Here is an 18473-nt window from a genome sequence, read left to right on the forward strand (position 1 = left end):
CGCTCCCACAGCTTAGCTAAAATCCATTTGACTTTACACCTCGCGTGAAGCCACCCATGCCCGGAGTCTCCTGCATCCCACACCGCGTTGCAGCTCGCTCAGGCTTGTCCGAGCAGCCCGGTGTCTTTGGCGTGACAAGTAGACCCCAGAGCTGCCACCACTGCACTGAAAATGCCTCAAAAAAACGAGAGATGGGCAGACAGGGGTTAAGGCAGCGAGCGGCATCTGATGCTGCTCTCAGGAGGTGAAGGTGCATGAATCCTTCTCCCCAGGTCAGCATCACCATCATCGAGGCCCGGCAGCTGGTTGGGCTCAACATGGACCCCGTGGTCTGCGTGGAGGTTGGAGAGGAAAAGAAATACACGTCCATGAAGGAATCGACCAATTGTCCTTACTACAATGAGGTGGGTCTGTCCTCCAGTGATGCTCACGGCTACTGTCTCCTCAGGGTCTACATTGCAGTTAGTCAATTAAATGTAATTTCTTGTCACTTGGGTCTTTTTCTTTTTTTCTTCTGTCACCTCTTGTCAGAATAAGATGAAATCTCAAACCACGCAGAAAGGAGAAATGAAGCCTTTGCCCTCTGGCATTTTGCAAAATGGTAAAAAGTGCACTCACTTGATCTGTGCTAAATGATTCTCAGTTTTTCTAAGAAGTTAGTGCTTCCTTCTAGTTCCCCAGACTGCAGAGGCTGTCAGGGTTGGGGCTCACACGGATGCATCCCTGCTGTGACACGTGCTGCAGGATGCTCCTCCAGGCAGTCACAGCTTCTCCAGCTGGAATGTGCACTGTAATACTGTCTTCCAATCCAAAAGGAGCCCACCCCGGCTCTCCTGCCTTCACGACTGCTCTTTCCTTTCCAGTACTTCGTCTTCGATTTCCACGTCCCCCCAGATGTCATGTTTGACAAGATCATCAAGCTGTCCGTAAGTGAGCATGGTTGTGTTTATCCTTTTCACGGGGCTTTGGAAGAAATCAGCCCACTTTGCGTACGCACTGGGGGTGGATTTAAGGTCCTTAATGTGAGACCCCCAACAGAAGCTGAGGTGTTTGGTCCTACAAGCCTCACCTCTTTTGCAGACCCCCAGTCCCTCTTTCTGTTGCTGACCGTCATTGCTGGGTCCATGCAGCTCCACTCCTGCATGCGCTGTCTCCCTCCGTGGCTGATCTCTGGTATTTCAGAGCCAGGCAGAAGAACTAAACCTGTCCTGGGATGTGTTTAGGCTTGGGGAGAAGAAAGACCTTCCCAAGCCTGCCAGAGGATTTCCTGGGGCATGAGATAGCAGAGCTATTGTGGAAATTCAGGACTGCAGATGCTGAGAGCAAAGCAGAGACTGCAGCCCTCCCCACAGCCACAGAGGAGGGCAATGAACGAGATTTGCAGATTCACTGACCAAAGCACACTAATTAGGAATATCCATATCTATGCCACACACAGACCGGCTGTACAATTTCTCCCACAAAGGGAATTAGAGCATAGATTTTGAGCATCCTAAAGACCCTTCCTTCAGGTAAATGTCCCAGCATTTGTTACCATAGTGGCTGGAAAACTGCATCTTGTTTCAAAGATTAATTTCTTTGCTTTTTTTTCTATTCAATCCAAGTATACACTTGCTTGCAAGACTGCTAAGCAAGAGCTGCCAACCCCACCATGCCTCTTAGTGTCCTTATACAGACCAAGGAAAATGCATCAGCTCCTTTCCCGTCTGACACTGAACACCTCTGGAGAGAGCCTTATGGCTCCCAGGGCATGGAAAAAAAGCCTGACCAGTTTTCCCCTCTCGATTTCCAGGTGATCCACTCAAAAAACCTCTTGCGCAGTGGGACTTTGGTAGGCTCCTTCAAGATGGACGTTGGAACCGTTTATACCCAACCTGGTATGTAAATGCCATTTGCAACCAGCCCTATGTGCCTACCTGCTCCATTGAATAAATGTCCTTGCAAGGTAGCCGGGCAGGTGCTGGTTTCCTTGGGCGATGCTTATCTAACTTAATTTTAGTATCCTAGATATAAGCAAGTCAACTGGGCTACCCTCTGCGGTCAGGAAAGAGCGCTCAGCACCTCCGGAGAAGGTTGTATATCCCATCCTGAAATAAGGTGTTAGAGCCAGAGGCTGAGATGCCCTCTGGGCGTGCTGGTCCCTATCCACTGACCTGCTGAGGAAGGAAGCCCAAGGTGACTTGCTTAGGCAAGGCATCAGCCTTCCAGATCGCTGAAGGTCATGGACTGGATCTTGCCCTCTGAGGCTGGCATTTAAACCAAGAAAGGAAGATGTCTGGTGTGCAATGGAAAAGAGAGAGAGGTTGATTAGAGCTGCTGTCGTGTTGCTCGCTGATGGTAGACAGAACAGCAATGCCCGTTTGAGGGCCCGATGCTCGCAGCATGCCAGAGCTGAACACACAACACCCCTTCGGAAAAGATACCTCCAAAATCACGGCGGTTTTGGTTTTTTCCTTGCTCCTATGTCAGGCCTATTGCAGCATTCTGCCTCTATAAATAAGCCTGAGAACTAAGATGTAAACGAAGCTTCCAGAGTCTGCACTTGAGGGGCGGTCAGCAGATGATGAGGGGGACCTTAGGGGAGCATCTAGTCTAGTTCCCTGCTCCACAGAAGGATGAAGTCTTTCTAACACCATCCAAAAGGCACCTGAGACCTTAAAGACTTAGAATCATAGAGTCATTTAGGTTGGAAAAGACCATTAAGATCATCGAGTCCAACTGTTGACCTAACACCATCAAGTCCACCACTAACCATGTCCCTAAGCGCCACGTCTACTCGTCTTTTAAATACCCCCAGGGATGGTGACTTCCAGTGATGGAGACTCCATCCCCCTTCAGACAGCTTATCCCATTGCTTCTCTGTCTTCAACATGAGACACATCTTCCTAATGAATTTTTCAGGGGTTTCTGTCTGAATTCCTCACACCTGAAGATGTCTCTTACACATATGTGCAGGTCCCCCAACTCGAGTAGAAGGACGTTTCCAGTCCTCACAGTTAATTGCTCTGTCTCATTCTGATAAATGACTGTCTTGTCCCCTGGCTTCCAGAGCACCAGTTCTACCACAAATGGGCCATCCTTTCTGACCCCGAGGATCTCACCGCCGGGCTGAAAGGTTACCTGAAGTGTGACGTCGCCGTGGTAGGGAAAGGGGACAACATCAAGACACCACACAAAGCCAATGAGACGGACGAGGATGATATTGAAGGGTAAGGATCTGCAGAGCCAGCTTCACACAGACTTTCTTGGGAATGACTTTTCACGTCTCTTTACCTTGGATCGTACAACGAGGAGAGCATGCCTACCACAGCAGGCTGACAGCCCCTCTAGTACACGTACCTACCTTGTGCAATGAAACCGGAGGGACCAATAAGTTGCTTTTCAGAGAGGGAACACGTGGCAGATTACTGGTGCAAATCCAGGTCATATCAAGTACAGAGCAGTCACTTCTGTCAGGTCAGACCATCTGCTGGTTGTTGAGCTCTCTATACCAACACCAGCCTGATGTCAACCAACCTCATGTCCTCACTGTTTACCCAATGCTCCTGTTGGCCCTTGGGTGGGATGGGATGGGATGGGGTCTCATCACTAACTGCCAGGGCAGAGCAGGGAGGTCTGGGTGAGGTTTCCCAGGCTGTGTGGGTGGGCAGGGCTCTTTGACTCCCCAGAGCATCTAAAAGGCCATGGAAGAAAAATCAGGAGAGTTTAAAACTTAGTTCCAGCCTCAAAACATTTCAGGCTGATTAAATACCTCCAAGTGCAACCACAGGCTTTCAAGTCTACCTTGCAGCCTCTCACCACATAATCAGAAATCCAGACTAGTAGCAAAATACCAGTACAGCTTTCTTGACTTGCTGGGGACCAGTGGGCTCGAGGCACCACCTGAACTATTTTGGGTCAGTATTCCATGCTGTAGTGGTGATATTATCCCACTTTTTCATGGACAACTCCAGCAATTCCTCTAGAAATTGTTTTGTTCACAGCATCCCCCATGGCTCTCATTTCTTCCCCCGGAAGAGGAAAGCCAAATATGCCAAGAAAATCAATTTGGTGGAGCTCCCCGTGTACCCTGATAAAGAAAAAAGGCTCTTCTAACATCCCATTCATCTGGCCTGCTTCAGATGTCTAAATTAGGCTGAGTTTATTTGTTCCCTAGACTCCACTGACAATAATAATTATATCCCTTCAGTGGAATGCACTTTGTCCCAGGGGCACCTTAACAGGCTCCTCTAAGACTTTGCTTACAAAACCACCACTTCCCACCCCAAAACAGGAGGTTGGGCAGAAACAGAACAGCAATAAAATGTATGGCTGCAGAAATGGTCATCCTTCCACCTCCACAGAGCCTGTGCTCAGAAAGTGGGGCTGCTTCTCCCTCTTTGGTAAGCCTCTCCTGACAAACCTGCCAGCCCCGGCGGCTGTTTCCAGCCTTATCTGTCGACGTTGCAGGAACCTCCTCCTCCCGGACGGCGTCCCTCCGGAGAGGCAGTGGGCTCGTTTCTACATCAAGATCTATCGAGCGGAGGGACTGCCCCGTATGAACACCAGCATCATGGCCAATGTGAAGAAGGCTCTCATTGGGGAGAACAAGGACTTGGTAGACCCCTACGTGCAGGTGGTCTTTGCAGGACAGAAGGTGAGCAAGCTGCGTGCGGTACCAGAGTGACCCTGGGAGGTAACGTGAGCAGGACCAGCCATTGTACAGGTGGCCAGAGATGATCTCAGTTGTCCTGGCATGTAGATGCTGAGATGCATGGCAAAGCCACCTTCCTTGCTGTTTCCCCTCTCTTGTGTAGACTATGATGAGTTTGCAGCTCTCTCCAGTTGAGGAAAGGAGCTTGTTACTTGGGAGAGGAAAGTCACAAGACAGAATGCATGTTTCAGTGGTCATTAGCAAGGGAGCAGTTCAGGTTGTGAGGGATGGCTTGAGAGCTTGTCAAACATCTATCTCCCTAGCTTGACAAACCTTTGTCAAACATCTATCTCCTCTCACTCGGCAGGGGAAGACATCCATACAAAAAAGCAGCTATGAGCCTCTCTGGAACGAGCAAATAGTCTTCACCGAAATGTTCCCCCCATTGTGCAAGCGGATAAAGATCCAGATCCGAGACTCGGACAAAGTCAATGATGTGGCCATTGGTACCCATTTCATTGATTTGCGGAAGATCTCTAACGAAGGAGACAAAGGTAAAGCTAAGGCGGGGGGCAGACTGAGCTACCTTCTTCATGGTAGAGAGACATCGCTTTGGCAGAGAGTCAGCAAAATAGCCTAGACTCCTTCCCCACCCCTGGAGATAGATAGCTACTTCTTGGTGCACAGCTGGAGAAACTTTGATTCACTGCAGTGGTCTTCTGAGGTCGCTGGACATGCACTCTTTGAAAACCAAGCCTTGTCACAAGTCTCCAGTCTACCACTTGAAAGGAAAGACACCCAAGAGCAAAAAATTCATTGCCATGAATGGGTGAATATCTGACAGGCTCCCCCATTCAGGCACACACGAACACACCAGCATACATAGGCAGGACCAATGTGAAACCAAAGATGGCTCTAGAAAGGGGACTGATGGCGGGGGGGGGGGGGGGGGGGCGTCTTTTTTCTTGACTCTCACATTGGGTAACTTGTCCAGCTCACCTCTGTCTTTGGGCTGGTGCGCTGCATAGTCCCCATCACTGCCGCCACTGCGAAACTGTCTCCATGTATGGTTGCAATCGTGCAATTCCATGCACACACATGTGCATATTCAAGCCTGCGTCACCGTACACAGACCAGAAAAAGTGATGCCAATCCATGAGTGAGTTTGTATCCCGAGGCAAAGTCATGCCCTCCTCCTTGCACATCCCCTTCCTTACGCGCATGTCCGATCTGCTGCAGGCTTCCTGCCCACCTTTGGCCCTGCGTGGGTGAACATGTACGGCTCCACTCGGAACTACACCCTGATGGATGAACACCAAGAGCTGAACGAGGGTCTGGGCGAAGGCGTCTCCTTCCGGGCCAGACTTTTGATGAGCCTTGCTGTGGAGATCTTGGACACCAGCAACCCAGAGATCAACAGCTCCACCGAGGTGCAAGTTGAGCAGGCCACATCAATTGCTGATGTAAGTTACCCCTAACCCTACAGCTGCCAGTGGTGAGTCTTGGGTGTCAGGCCTCTTGGTTAATTATCTTTGGTCTCACAAACCGAGGATTTCATTTAGTGTTGCCCTAAATGTTCTGGATCCCGGGGGATCCAGAATGAATGCAAATCTTGCAAGGATTTTATATTTTATGATCATTCAAATGCTCAGCTCTCTTAGGAGTGCTGGGCAGAAGGAATATCTGAGTAAGGGAGAATCCTAAACTTTGAGATGTTTCTCCAGTTGGGAGTCACACAAGGACAAAGAACCATCTCCTAATGGCAGCTGTCTCACTCCTATCCTGAAGATGGATTTCAGACAGAAGCCAAGAATCTCATCTATTTCCCAACCAATTCTGGCAGGATGGAACTGGTCAGAGAAATTGAACGGCTGTTTCCTGACAAGAGAAGCCCCACAGCTTTAGTCCTGACATGCAGAAGCCCACAAGGCTGCTGCCTGTGCTCTGCATAAATGGACACATCCAGGCTTGTCCTACCTGGGGATGCCTACCTGTGTCAATCCATATGAGCCAAGGATATGAAGTAGAAATGGAGAAGTCTGACGGCAGCGCACGCCTGTGTGAAAGCTCTCCTTCAGAAGTAAAGTGGCCTTAATTCACCTCCAGGGGAGACGAAGCCACCTGGAAATAAAGCCATTCCAGTTCTGAAAGAGCATCCAGGCAGATGGTTCGGTGTGGTTTGATTAATTCAATTTGTGAGTGAACTCAGGCTCGTATTCCTGAACATCCCTTAGACAGTCCCTCACGTGCAAGGGATGACTGATCTCAACATGTTTGAAAAATGTGTTAGGCTAAAATCTTTAATTAAAGTCTCTCTGCAATGAGCCTAGAGATGGCTGAGGCTGGGGGAGAGAAAACCCTCATGGCCCCCTTGAAAGCCCAAGCGGTGGCACCTTGCCTTCACATGAGGGTGCTCAGAGGTGCCAGGTGATGCACCCCTCTGCCCAAGGGGACCTGCCATCCGAGGTATCCTTCCGGCTGACCTCAACCCTGATCCCGTGATTTCTCCTGCAGAACTGCACTGGGAAGATGGAGGAGTTCTTTCTCTTTGGAGCCTTCTTGGAAGCTACCATGATCGACAGGAAGATTGGTGACAAACCCATCAACTTCGAGGTCACAATAGGTTGGTTGGTTTTGGGGGGAGGGTGGTTTTGAAGCATACCTGGTGAGGAATGCCGGATCCAAGGCTGAGAGCAGGGTTTCTTCCTCATTTTCCATACCAACACATGCTACAGCATGCAGGACTCTCAGTTTAGGGAGAAGATGATGGCAACTCTACTGGCACAAGCCATGCGGGGCCCCAAATCATCTATTGTGTGCATGCTGTGCTGTGGCCAGTGGAGCTGCTCCCTCTCTCACCCTGGCTTTGTGCCTCCTGAGGCTGACCACCAAAGGGAGGGTGTGTATTCCTACTGGCTCGAGAGGGGACATGAGCAGGGGACAGACACCCATCACTAATTTATGGTTCCTGGGCATGGTTTCAGAGAGTTGAACTCCGCTGTCCTCCATGGTTCCTGCAGAGAAAACTTCTCCCCAACCTGAATTAAAGGCAAGAGATTGAGCCCGGTTGGAGTTACAACCCTGTGACTTTATTTCACGTTTTTTTCTTGAGGTAACTATGGGAACCAGATCGATGGCATGACCAAACCCATCCTACGGAGGAAGAAAGAGGGAGGGGAAGGGGTTGAGGAGGAGTCTGAGCTGCTCCAGAACTCAAGTGAGGATGAAGGTGATGAGGATGGAGAGCTGGTCTCTGTTTCTTCCTCTCAACCCGTGAAGCCCCTGGTCACAGACAGGTAAGTGTGCCCACCCGGCCACTGAAGTGCCACTGGGCAGAGATGTGGCTCTTAATTCAGACACGGTCTGTAGGTGTTCCCACGTGCGCTGGGTGTCTGAGCTCCCACCGCCCTCTGCAGAGGTGAAGTTGGTGCCATCATGGGAGCCTGGATTCGTTCAGCCAAACAGACCTGGGAGCAGCAGTGGGGACCAGATCTCCATGCCCTGTAAAGGGAGATAAGATCCCACGTGTAGATACCTTGTCTTAGATACTACAGTCTGCCAGCTGAATGCCCACCCCATTCCCTACAGTTCTGAGCATTCCTGTGGATTCTCTGATGTCCAATAAGGGCTGAATTCACCTCCCAGGCTACCCTACAAAGGCCATCCTTCATCCACCTGGCCAGATGTGCACCCAAAACTCAAGGCTATCTGATACCTTTAGTGTTCTTCCCCTATGGCAAATAGGGATGAAGTTAACCAGTGGATTCCAAAAAATCATCGGTGGGCACTGAAAAAACAATGTTCACTCCCATACATATGTTTCATACATTTAGGAAACCACTCTATAAACAGATCCTTCCTTAGGATCGCCGCCACTCTTGGTGGCACAGCCCAGTACTGCACATCAGGGAGGAGAGGTCTGGGCTTTGCCTCTGTGCTCTCTCTAGCTGCCCGACATACAAAAACATCATGAGCACCATGTGGAGAAAAGGAAAGGTCCATCTAGGGATAAGGCATAGCTTTTGGAAGTGAGGGTAATTTTGTGCCAAGACAAGGTGCATTTCTTCATCACTTGGGATCTTAAAAGCTAGACGAGGTCACTGACAGGCAGAGAGGAGAGGATGCAAAAACTGCTGGAAAAAGTTCTTGAGAATGTGTTAGGCAGGAGATTGGGGTAAAAGACTTTAAGTCGTCTCAGCCTCCCTAGTTTGCAGCATCTCTCTTTCTGTCAGTCTGTCTGTCCCCGTTGCTTACAGTCACTGACAGCCGCACTCTGCTGTTTAACTGAACCAGGACTCAGGAAGCTCGGTCCTACCCTGGGTCTGTCGATGCACAGCTGGTTGTCAGTGGGCAAACCGCTTCTGTTTTCTCTGCCTCGGTTTCTCCAGCTATAAAATTATGGCAATTTCTTTGGCTGCTTTACAAATTGCTTTGTGATGTGCAGGTAGCAGTCACCCTAAAATACGGACAAGAGCCAGACAGCTGCACGTGTGATTCTGGTGCGTGCTTTCCACCCCAAGCAGCTGGATCAGAAAGCCCCTAGCTAAACGGGATCAGCACACGTGTCTCGGGATGTCTGGGCTGGGCTTTGGCCACAGCCTGGATTTGAATACAAAGGACTAGTACTAAGGAAAGCTAATTGGATTTAACCTGATGAGATATGCTTAAAGTGGATTTTCACCTTGTTATACCAGTAGATAGATGTTAATAGAATTAACTAGCTGGCTTAATTCAATTGGGAAATGAAACAAAGCACACTGAATCGAGGATATTTGCAATCCTGATAAAAGCGTCTACCTGGGGTTCCCTCACTTGTTCACCAGCTCCTTGTCAAGGTGAATGCCGAACGGAGATGAGAAGCACGGGTGGTTTTTGAGCCTGTCCCCTGGGCTCTGGCTCTCACACCGTTGACCCAGATGTCTCCAGCCCCTGGGTGCCAGGAGCCTCAACCGTGGGGCACTGCTGACATCTTCTGGCTGGAAATACCCCGAGGGCTTCGGAAGGATGAGCTGAAGCTGGTTTTTAACTAAGGGTGATCCCAAGTGCAGCAGGATCCACAGTGGCTTTACACTGGGTGGATCCCAGCTCATGACCAGTGCTCAGGCAGCCAAGAAGCATGAACCCATTCTTCAGCCTCACCCTCCCTTTAACTGTACCATCACCATTACCGCTCCATCCCACCAGCGAGTGGAGACCTGTCAGCTCTGCAAAGGGCAGAGACCTCTGCCTGCTGTGAAGGCCAAGGGACTATAGGAGATGCTCACCAGCATTCAGAAAAGGGTGTTAATGCTTCTGTTTCCCTTGTGCCCCTGCTCACGCTGCTGCCACGCTGGAGATGTTTGCTCTCTGCTGGGCTACGGGTGAGGTCGTGGGAGTGGGAGCTTCCCTAGTTTCTCGCTGGGCCACCAGGTCTGAGAGGGTAAATTTGCAGTCCCTGGGCACTGCACCCATCCACCCTGGCTCTGGCGTTGGGAAGGGTGCTAGGAGAGATGGAGCCTCTGTGCTTCAGGGTGCAATTCACCTCGGCCCCCTTTCTCCCACGCCTGACCTCCTATATACCCCTGCTCCTCGTCACAGCGTTGCCTCCCTGGGAGAGGTGTGGGACAGGGACTGTTCCTGGCCGGGAGCGTTACCACCACGGAGCATCTCTTCTGCCTCCTCTTGCAGGAACTACTTCCACCTGCCGTACTTCGAGACGAAGCCCTGCATCTATATCAAGAGCTGGTGGCAGGACCAGCGCCGCAGATTGTATAATGCCAACATCATGGACAAGATTGCGGACAAGCTGGTCAGTACGTGCTGGGGAGGGAGGGAGACAGCTCGGGGCATGGGGCTGGCATGAGGCACATCCAGGCTCCCTGTGCATCTCTGCAGCTTGTCACAAAGCAGGGACAAACAGTGCAAGGACCCACTAGCAAATTTGCGCCAGAAAGGGGGAAGTTTCCCAGTGCTAAATGCTCCACAATTTGAATGTCCAAATCCTAAGAGCTCATTGAATTTCCTGTGGGTCAGACCCGGGTGTCCCCACGAAAGGGAGCAGGAGCAGGGAGCCTTTGCCTGCCTGGACCGCAGGGGTGAACCACTTCTGTGGCAGAGCCTCCTTAATAGTCTCAGCTAATTCCCAAGGAGCCTTTGTGACAGCTCCACGTTGGCAGGGCCACAGCAGGATCTGCAAAGGGAGAGCCTGGCACATCCAGCCAAGCCGGTGTAGACCTTGGCCAGCTCGTCTCATGGAGGGTGGTGGAACCATTCCCATCACCCAGAGCCAGGTCCCCGCAGCCAAACATGTGCCAGACCTGAGCCCTGAGGCCGGCAGGTCTGGAGAAGCAGCAGATGTTTGCCACTGGCAGCCCCCACAGGGCCGCTCTATGCAGGGTTGGACCTCAGGGGGGACCTTGCCCCACGGCGGGGCTCTGCCCCACCGCCCCCTCACCTCTTCCCCCGTTGATGCTGCAGGAGGAAGGGCTGAACGACGTGCAGGAAATGATCAAGACGGAGAAGCCGCACCCGGAGCGCCGGCTCCGAGGGGTCCTGGAGGAGCTGAGCAGTGGGTGCTTGTGAGTAAAAGATGGGCAAAGGCAGCACATTGCAGACTGTCTGCGGGGCTATAGGCAAAGTTGTGAGTGTAAGCTCACCTTGCCTTATCCTCTGGATGACGGGCAAGCATTTCATCGTGTTCGCACAATGCCATATCAGCTGCCTTCTGGCTTGGAGCATAGGTGAAGTGATGCACCCCAAAGACCCCAAACCAGTGGTGAAAGCCTCAGTCTTGTGGCCTCCACAGGCTGGTACCTGATCAGCACCTACTCCCCACGCATGGCACTCAGCATTGGCTCCAAACAGGCCACTTGGCCTGCGTTGCAGGCTCGGGGGGAACAAGGGCATTTCCCTCCAGTGAGGTGCTCTCCTGCTGGCAGAGACCCAGCCGGCCATGGCTCCCTGGGGAGAGCCCACAGGCTCCCACGGGATTCATGCTGCCGACCTTTTCCACCAGGCGCTTCGTGACGTTGGCTGACAAGGACCAGCACCACTCTTCCCGCACGAGGCTGGACCGGGAGAGACTCAAGTCCTGCATGCGGGAGCTGGTAAGTGGGATTCAGCCGGGCAGGGTGGAGGATTCATGAACGGGGGCTGGATCTTGTCAACGCAATGGGCAACTTTGGTCCGTAGGCGTGCTGATTTCCAGTCTCTGTGGACTGAGGGTTTGAGGTTTGTTTCTGAATAGAGGAACCTCCCCTCCAGCACACTCTGCTTTGCCTTGGAAAGCAATCCGGGACTGCAGAAGAGGAGCTGCATTGCTGTCAAACAGCTGAGGAGACTGGGAAGGAGTAATTTAGGGGAACCCTGCAGAGCACAGCTGCTCCAGGGATAGATATGGCCTAGATGTCTGGGGCTGGTAGCCCAGCTCCTTGCAAAGGAGTTGGGTGTGCAAAAGAGATGTACAAAGAGCAGGTGGCTTATCCAGCTGGCACAGCCGAGGACACGGGCTTCAGTAGCCAGCTGCATACTAGAGGGCAATGAATTTAACATGTGAAAGCCTCCACGTCCCCTTTTCTGAACAGTCAGGTGCTGAAATACAGCAGGGTCAGCAGAAGGGGAGAGACTATCCTTAACACCAGGCTAGAAGCCACCCCAAAACGCCCTAAGCACAGCTGACACCTCTCTGTCCTGCACACCTTCCGCTGGGACAGATGCCTCTGCACTGTCAGGGGCCCTCCCTGCATCCTGCCAAGGCTGATGAACGGGTGTCAGAAGTGCCATCACCAGGACGCACATGGTGGGATTAAGGCATCTGCCTCCTCACCACCCTTTCCCAAATGGCAGGGACCTGCCTGGTGCTGCTCCCTTCTCTGTGCTCCATTCTGCTCTTGCTAATGTGGTGTCCTGGGCTCTCCTTTAACCACAGGAGAACATGGGGCAGCAAGCCACGACTCTGCGGTCGCAGGTGAAGAAGAACACCGTGAAAGACAAGCTGAAGCTGGTGCAAAACTTCCTGCAGAAACTCCGGTTCTTGGCGGATGAGGTGAGTCCCTCTGCACGGAGAGAGGGTGTTAGCTGGGTCAGCATCTGGTGCCAGCAGCCTGGGATGGAAGGAGACCTCTCTGCAAACCCTGTAGGCAGGAGAGGTCCCCGGTAGCACAGGTCCTGTGCAAGGAGCCACTCCAATTCTACGCACTGCCCCATGCCTCCCGGGCTTGCCCGTGCACTGCTGGGTTGGAACGAGTCAGTGCTAAAACAAATTTAAGAGCCCTTCCCAGCCAGTAACGGAGCTGGGTCCTCTTGCAGCTGAGCTGAAGGCATTTCTGCCAACCTCAGCCACGGCGAGGCCATGCAGTTCCCTGGGGGATCGGTCATCGGAAGGTGGCACATGTCCACACAGCGTTAAAGTCAGCAGCGGGGAGCCGTTCCTGATCCTGGCTAGGCAGGGAGTTGTTAAAATAAGTGGCTCTACAGAGGGCTGTGGGATAAAGCCCTGTCCTCTCGCAGAACTCAAACCGTCTGATTTTTATCAATGCACCGTATTCTTGCTTCAGTCTGTCTCACAGGTAAGAGATAATAGTCCAATATATTAGAGTTGCTCGCAGCATTTCCAAAGGGATGCTGTATCTGCAAAATATTTTTTCCTTCCTTCAGAAAACTACACCGTTCCTCTGATATTTTTACAGTTTAGGACTGGGTGAGCCATTGGGGGTTATTGGCCCTCACGGGAGCTGTAGTTGTTGCACCTCCTGTTCTCATTTCCCATGGCAGGCTCCCAGCCTCAACTACATATCCTTTGTTACAGCAAAGCCTTCCTTGGCTTTGACTCACCACAGCAGAACATAAACCAGACTATAAGGTGTGACAGGGAACCTCTTCCATAGTAAGGAATGAAGGTATGGCCCCTGCCCTACAGTCCCCACGGCCACTGAATGAAGAGAGAAGGAAAATCTTCAGTCTTCTAACCCAATTTTTTTTTGTTGTTGTTTAAAGTAGAACAAATATAAACCCCAGTTTCTTTCCTGCTAGGCTTCACCTTGCTGAACTTAGCTCTGAGCAGCTTTTCTTAAGCAGACAAGCTTCTGCAGGGGGAGGCTCAAAACCGTTTCAATGGCCCTGATGTGGCAATAGGTATATCCATCTCCAGAGGCCTCTGTTGAATTTGCCTTCAGAAGGTCTCCAGCCCCGCTGGTGCCTCAGTGGTCAGAAGGAGCTGAGACACTGACAGGGCTCTTCGCTGGTGTTCACAGCCCCAGCACACTATTCCCGACATCTTCATCTGGATGATGAGCAACAACAAGCGCATTGCCTATGCCCGCGTCCCTTCCAAGGATATCCTCTACTCCATTGTGGATGAAGAGATGGGCAAGGACTGCGCCAAAGTGAAGACCATCTTCCTCAAGGTGCCGATCTGTCTTTCCTGGGGGAACTACAGCCAGGGAGGGAGATGGAGGAAGGACAGACTGGGAGGATGGGAGATGAAGACGAGAGAACTGTGTATCCAGTTTTGCTGGGGCTTGAATACCTGGCAAAACAGACCCATACTCTACTGGTAGGGGTGGAAGTCTGCAGCTAGGAATTGTGAACCACTGATCTTACCCAGTCCAGTAAGTGAGAAATGTTTGGAAGGAGAGAGATGTTTGGTCCAGCTGGCCACAAAAGAGGATGCTGGCTTAGAAAGAGGAAGCCAACATGGTGGGAAGGAGATAATGCATGAGCCAGACTAGTGTCATGATCCAAAATGATGAGGGCTGGGTCCCTGGTTTTAAAGGGCAGCGGTACAAGCGATGCACCAGAAGGAGTTGAATGCTGCAAGAGGTGGTCTGTCCATCTCTAAGGCCTTCCCTATATCCATGTAAACTCTTCTGTCCTTTGTGCCTAGCTACCTGGGAAGAGGGGCTTTGGACCTGCTGGCTGGACAGTTCAGGCCAAGATGGAGATGTACTTGTGGCTGGGCCTCAACAAACAGCGCAAAGACTTCTTGAGTGGCCTGCCCTGTGGCTTTGAGGAGAAGAAGACCGCCAGAGGCCAAAACCTGCCATCCTTCCCACCCATCAGCCTCCTTTACACCAGTAAGAACTTCCTGCCTGCAGTGGGTCTGGGGACAGGAGATGGAGAGGGCAGGAGGGAGCCTGGCTGGACACCACTTGGACCAAGGGCTTCCAGGAGCTAAGGGGGAAATAATTCCAGTTGTCCCAGTCTGAGGTCCCACACTGCTCCCATGGGGAACTGGGGTTTGGGAACTGTGCACCCTCTTCCCTACCCCGTTCATAGCTGTCATTCTGCACGTGGCAAGCAGGACGTCGAGGAAGTCCGTATCCATTCAGGACTCATGCTTTGAGCCTCTATCCTTCATCAGTGCTGGCCCTGAGCAAAAGCACGCCGCTGAGACCTCGCTCTGCAGGCTGAGCCCCACGGCTGGGCTCCAGGGTTGCGTATCAAGCTGTCTCATTTCGCCTCTCTCTTGCAGAGAAGCAGGTTTTCCAGCTGCGAGCCCACATGTACCAAGCCAGGAGTTTATTTGCAGCCGACAGCAGTGGCCTTTCGGACCCCTTTGCACGAGTCTTCTTCATCTCCCAGAGCCAATGCACCGAGGTAAACACCATGTCCTGACCTGGAGGGCTGGGCTCTGGCGTTGCATGTCCCATCAGCTCTCCATCCTGCTCCCCTGCCACGGGTCTCATGACCGCTAGTGAATCAAGGATTTGGTTGATTATGGGGTCCTGTGGTGGGAAAGCAGCCACAGTACTGGGGCTTGACTCTCTCCAGGAGCCCCTTCCCCAGGAGCACCTTCACGAGGTGTCCCCCTGCACCAGCATACAGCTCTCCCACATCCCGGTGGCTGTGATTCACCTGCCTGGTTAGGAGATACTGGAGCATGTTGAAGTGTTTCTTGTGTCTTCCCTTCCCAGGCTGAGGGCTGCCAAGCTTTAGCAAGCCTGGTGGACGCTGGAAATAATTTGTGTCTGCTTGCCTGCTGTTGCGGTTTTTTTCTCAGAAGAGTCCTTGGGAGATACCCCATGCCTCACTGGTCCAAAAAAATGTGCAGCAGCCCACTAGAGACCAACGCCTGGTCTGCTGCCCTTGCACAGGGCCTTAGCCCCTAGCCGGAGCAGTAAGTGTCTCTCCCATTCTTCCAGGTTCTGAATGAGACCCTTTGCCCGACCTGGGACCAGCTGCTGGTCTTCGACAATGTGGAGCTGTATGGAGAAGCCCATGAGATGCGGGATGACCCTCCCATAATTGTCATTGAGATCTATGACCAGGACACAGTGGTAGGATGAATCCCAGCAAAGGAAAATGTTTATGATTTAGACGCCACAATCACTCCTGAGTTGGAGGCAAGGCAGATGGTGCAGAGGATGTGAGAAGCAGCTTTTCTCCTGACCCTTGGAAGATGGTTCCCCCTACATCTCCCATGGCATGAGCAGCCTCTGCTGCTCATTAGACTCAACTTAATGATAACTTATTTTTGGAGAGTGAAGCAAGAGCTTTTGTGAGGCTGGAGGCAAGGAGACATTACCTGAGTCTTTCCGTTTAGAAAAGCTGCTCAGCCCTGGCCTCCGTGCTGTCCCAGCCCTAGGCCACCTCCTTCCCTTTATCTGAAGGAGCCAGGAGTGAAAGCTGTCACTGAGCTTTGGTGTCCCAGACCCAGTGGGCTGGTCCTGTTCGGACCACGACGGGGAGAGCTGTGGGGCTAACTTGGGAGACCTCATGTTGGGTCAGCAAACCCAAGTGCTCTCTTCACCTCTCCAGGGCAAAGCTGACTTCATGGGCCGCACCTTTGCCAAACCGGTGGTGAAGATGTCAGATGAGCACTACTGCCCCCCGCGCTTCCCCCCGCAGCTGGAATACTACCAGATCTACCGGGGCAACTCCACAGCAGGCGACCTGCTGGCTGCCTTCGAGCTGCTCCAGGTACCGGCTGGCCAAAGCCACCCCAGACCGAGGGAGGGAAAGGATGGGATGGAGGGTTGCAAGGGAGCGGGGCTTAACCCGTGCTTATATATCACCTTAGGTGCTGCAAAGAGCAGGTAGCTCATACATCCTAGGAAAGCTAGAAGGGTTTAGCACCGCTACTAACTCAGTGAGAGGGCAGCTCCCGCCCGGTTATGCTGGTCAGGATGATGTGCAGTGAGTCCCAGGTATCCTGCTGGGCAGGACACCCCACTAGAAGTGTTGCATTAGCCCAAACTCTCTACGACATCACTGGGATACAGGAGATACCAATGGGAGTTGTCGTGGTTTAACCCCAGCCAGCAACTAAGCACCACGCAGCCGCTTCCCCCTTCCCCCTCCCAGTGGGGTGAGGAGGAGGAAAGAGGGGAAAAAAAAAGTAAAACTCGTGGGTTGAGATAAGAACAGTTTAATAACTAAAGTAAAATATAATACTAACAATAGTAATAATGAAATATAATAATAATAATAGTAATGAAAAGGAATATAACAAAAAAAGGAGGGGGAGGAAGGGAAAAACAAACAAACAAACAACAAACAAAAAAAAACCACCAGTGATGCACAATGCAATTGCTCACCACCCGCTGACCGATGCCCAGTTAGTTCCCGAGCCACGATCCATGCCGCCCGGCCAACTCCCCCCAGTTTATATACTGGGCATGACGTTCCATGGTATGGAATAGCCCTTTGGCTAGTTGGGGTCAGCTGCCCCGGCCGTGCTCCCTCCCAGCTCCTTGCACACCTGCTTGCTGGCAGAGCACGGGAAACTGAAAAGTCCTTGGCTGAAGATAAGCGCTACTTAGCAACAACTAAAACATCGGAGTGTTATCAACATCATTCTCACACTAAATCCAAAACACAGCACTGTACCAGCTACTAAGAAGAAAATTAACTCTGTCTCAGCCGAAACCAGGACAGAGTCTTGGTGCATCTCAGAGATGCCAATTCGAAAGTCTCAGGAAAAAGGGGTGTGAATTCATAGCAGCATCCCAAGAATATGGTGAAATTTTAGCCGCATAGTCGGTGGGGGTAGCAGAGTTAAACCCTCCTGCTTTCGTGCTTCCTTTCCCATACACTGACACTGCTGGATTTGTATGGACGTGTCTCAGCAGTCTCCTGGTGTGCAGGGGGCATGAGATGTCCCAGCTGAAAAGAGAGAGGCCCCAGCAAGCTCAGTGCGGTGCTGGTGGGTTCAGATGTGCAAGGACCGACCTGCCGCAGGCACCTCTAATGCAGCTGAGCACCAGCCAGGGGCAGAGGTCCCAAGGCTGGCCTCGGATCTGTGCGTGCCGGGAGCAGGCAGTGCCAGGGGAGGTGGACCCTTGGGGACTACATGCTCCCTCCACCTCTGGGTCCCTCTTTATTTCAAAGGAGACTTTGCTTTACATGCCTGTCTGTCTGCAATGTCCTCAGACGCCCTATGACAGTGGTGAGATCAGGGCAGCCTTGCAGGCTGCTGCTGAGCCTGGTGTCCCACTCCTCGAGGTGCCTTTTCTGTCTCCTTTGCCTGCCAGCGCAGGTGCTCGTCCAAGCCCTTTTTTCTTCCCCAGCTTTCCTTGCAGTGGGGTGGTTTCTCTAGGGAACGGCTCGCATGGGATATTTGATTTCCCTCATGCCCTGGGTTGGAAACAGGACCTGAAACCTGCTCCTGGGCTGAGCTCTTGGACCGTTTCTGCATCTCTTCACACTCAGCCCAGGCAGATGCAACTCCTTGCAGGAAGAAAAGGAACAGCCCTGGGGTTGGGGTACGTTGGTGGGCTGAGAAGTTTGCTTTGCTGCTGAGTCTGTCCTGTGTGGAAGCACAGCACTGCCCAGCACCTTCTGCTCGTGTGTATGCCTTTTCCCAAAGTACCTGCGCAGTACGGTCAGCTGGATGCTCAGCAACCTTTGTTGCTCCTGCGTC

The 18473-nt window shown here is 52.1% G+C and overlaps 1 protein-coding gene across 1 annotated transcript in view; it reads left to right on the forward strand.

Moving 5' to 3' along the window:
* The window catches only part of OTOF (otoferlin), a 112035-nt gene that overhangs the window by 73820 nt on the left and 19742 nt on the right, over nucleotides 1–18473 (forward strand). The window contains exons 9-26 of the mRNA XM_050893369.1: nucleotides 273–404; nucleotides 864–926; nucleotides 1793–1877; nucleotides 3050–3209; nucleotides 4450–4636; nucleotides 5001–5187; nucleotides 5873–6096; nucleotides 7148–7256; nucleotides 7746–7929; nucleotides 10301–10421; nucleotides 11090–11190; nucleotides 11628–11718; nucleotides 12540–12656; nucleotides 13864–14016; nucleotides 14496–14685; nucleotides 15084–15208; nucleotides 15754–15888; nucleotides 16370–16531. Of these exons, the coding sequence (XP_050749326.1) occupies nucleotides 273–404; nucleotides 864–926; nucleotides 1793–1877; nucleotides 3050–3209; nucleotides 4450–4636; nucleotides 5001–5187; nucleotides 5873–6096; nucleotides 7148–7256; nucleotides 7746–7929; nucleotides 10301–10421; nucleotides 11090–11190; nucleotides 11628–11718; nucleotides 12540–12656; nucleotides 13864–14016; nucleotides 14496–14685; nucleotides 15084–15208; nucleotides 15754–15888; nucleotides 16370–16531 (2526 nt within the window). The remainder of the gene's footprint in view (nucleotides 1–272; nucleotides 405–863; nucleotides 927–1792; nucleotides 1878–3049; nucleotides 3210–4449; nucleotides 4637–5000; nucleotides 5188–5872; nucleotides 6097–7147; nucleotides 7257–7745; nucleotides 7930–10300; nucleotides 10422–11089; nucleotides 11191–11627; nucleotides 11719–12539; nucleotides 12657–13863; nucleotides 14017–14495; nucleotides 14686–15083; nucleotides 15209–15753; nucleotides 15889–16369; nucleotides 16532–18473) is intronic.

The sequence above is a fragment of the Gymnogyps californianus genome, chromosome 3, assembly GCF_018139145.2.
Source record: "Gymnogyps californianus isolate 813 chromosome 3, ASM1813914v2, whole genome shotgun sequence".
Lineage (NCBI taxonomy): Eukaryota > Metazoa > Chordata > Aves > Accipitriformes > Cathartidae > Gymnogyps > Gymnogyps californianus.